This window comes from Rattus norvegicus, chromosome 1 (genome assembly GCF_036323735.1).
Source record: "Rattus norvegicus strain BN/NHsdMcwi chromosome 1, GRCr8, whole genome shotgun sequence".
Classification (NCBI taxonomy): Eukaryota; Metazoa; Chordata; class Mammalia; order Rodentia; family Muridae; genus Rattus; species Rattus norvegicus.
In genome coordinates, this window is record NC_086019.1 from 148,213,647 (window position 1) to 148,215,051 (window position 1,405).

General features: G+C 40.6%; 1 protein-coding gene across 1 annotated transcript; it reads left to right on the top strand.

The window, feature by feature from the left end:
- Positions 1 to 225: 225 nt before the first annotated feature.
- Positions 226 to 1,173, top strand: Or5ae2 (olfactory receptor family 5 subfamily AE member 2). The gene has a single exon (XM_008770643.2). It carries the CDS (start codon positions 226 to 228, stop codon positions 1,171 to 1,173), a length of 948 nt encoding a protein of 315 aa, XP_008768865.2.
- The last annotated feature ends 232 nt before the right edge of the window (positions 1,174 to 1,405 follow it).

Consider the following 1,405-nt stretch of genomic DNA (forward strand, 5'->3'; position numbering starts at 1 on the left):
CACAAAAATGCTCAATAATATACTTGCATATAGGATCCAAAACACATAAAAAAGATCATGATCCACCATGATGAGATAATAATAATAAAGGTAGAGGTAACACATATCACCTTTAAGAACATTCTGCTATATTCCAAGTTTCTCAGAAGCAGGATCCTTGCTTTATCATTCTAATCTTCACTCTTTGCTTTCATTTCCATTAGAAACATCCTGTGGACAGAGGAGATGGATGTCTACAATCTTACTACAGTGACTCAGTTCATCCTCATAGGGCTCTCTGACCTCCCTGAAGTGCGCTATCCACTCTTTGTGGGCTTTGTCATCATCTATCAGATCACTTTACTGGGAAATGGGGTCATTCTGTTGGCCATTGTGTCTGACAGAAAGCTTCAAACTCCCATGTATTACCTATTGGGAAATCTATCCCTGCTGGACATATTATGCCCATCAGCTACTGTCCCCAAGATGCTCAAGAATCTGTTGACTGAAGAACACAGCATTTCCTATATTGGATGTGCTTTGCAGCTGTATTTCCTGGTGGCCCTAGCTGGGACAGAAGTTTTCTTGCTGGCTGTGATGGCTTATGACCGCTATGTGGCCATATGCTTCCCTTTGCGATATTCTCTCATCATGACCAAGGTTCGCTGTGTGCAGCTGTTGTTTGGGACTTGGGCAGCTGGATTTCTGAACTCCTTTGTCCATACAATGTCCACCTTTAGCCTGTCTTTCTGCAAGTCTAATAGAGTTAACCAGTACTACTGTGATATTCCACCTGTGGTGGCCCTCTCATGCTCATCCACTTATGTGGCAGAAATGCTTGTTTTAGTGGTGGGAGGTATCTTTGGGGTTGGTGCTTTTCTGATCACTTTGATCTCCTACATATACATTGTTTCCACCATCCTAAAGATCCGGTCAGCAGAAGGGAAGCGCAAAGCTTTCTCCACATGTGCTTCCCATCTTCTTGTAGTCTTCTTGTTCTATGGCACAACTATATTTACCTATATCCGCCCAACCTCCAGTCAACACTCTCCTGGCAGAGACAGACTCATCTCTATGTTGTATGGGGTCATTACTCCCATGTTAAACCCCATTATTTATAGCCTTAGAAACACAGAAGTCAAAGGAGCACTCAAAAAAGTTTTATGTCTAAGGATATGTTCACAGAAAGCATGATATAAAACTTCTCAAGCAAAGATGTATTTCTTGTTGATCTGAGTTAGATGGATCTTGTTTCTTGATCCATGCAGTTGGCCTGTGTCTTTTGATTAGCTAATTGAGGTTATTGGTGTTTGACCTCACAAATTGCAGTTTGTGAAACAAATTGTGTTTGTTTCAGTTATTATTATAATTAATGTGTGTTAATTGTAGTCATCCTGTTTTTTTTGTCATCAACTGTTCTTTTTTC

Excerpts from the sequence above, each read along its gene's own strand:
- Or5ae2 (XM_008770643.2), top strand. The coding sequence starts at position 226 with ATGGATGTCTACAATCTTACTACAGTGACTCAGTTCATCCTCATAGGG.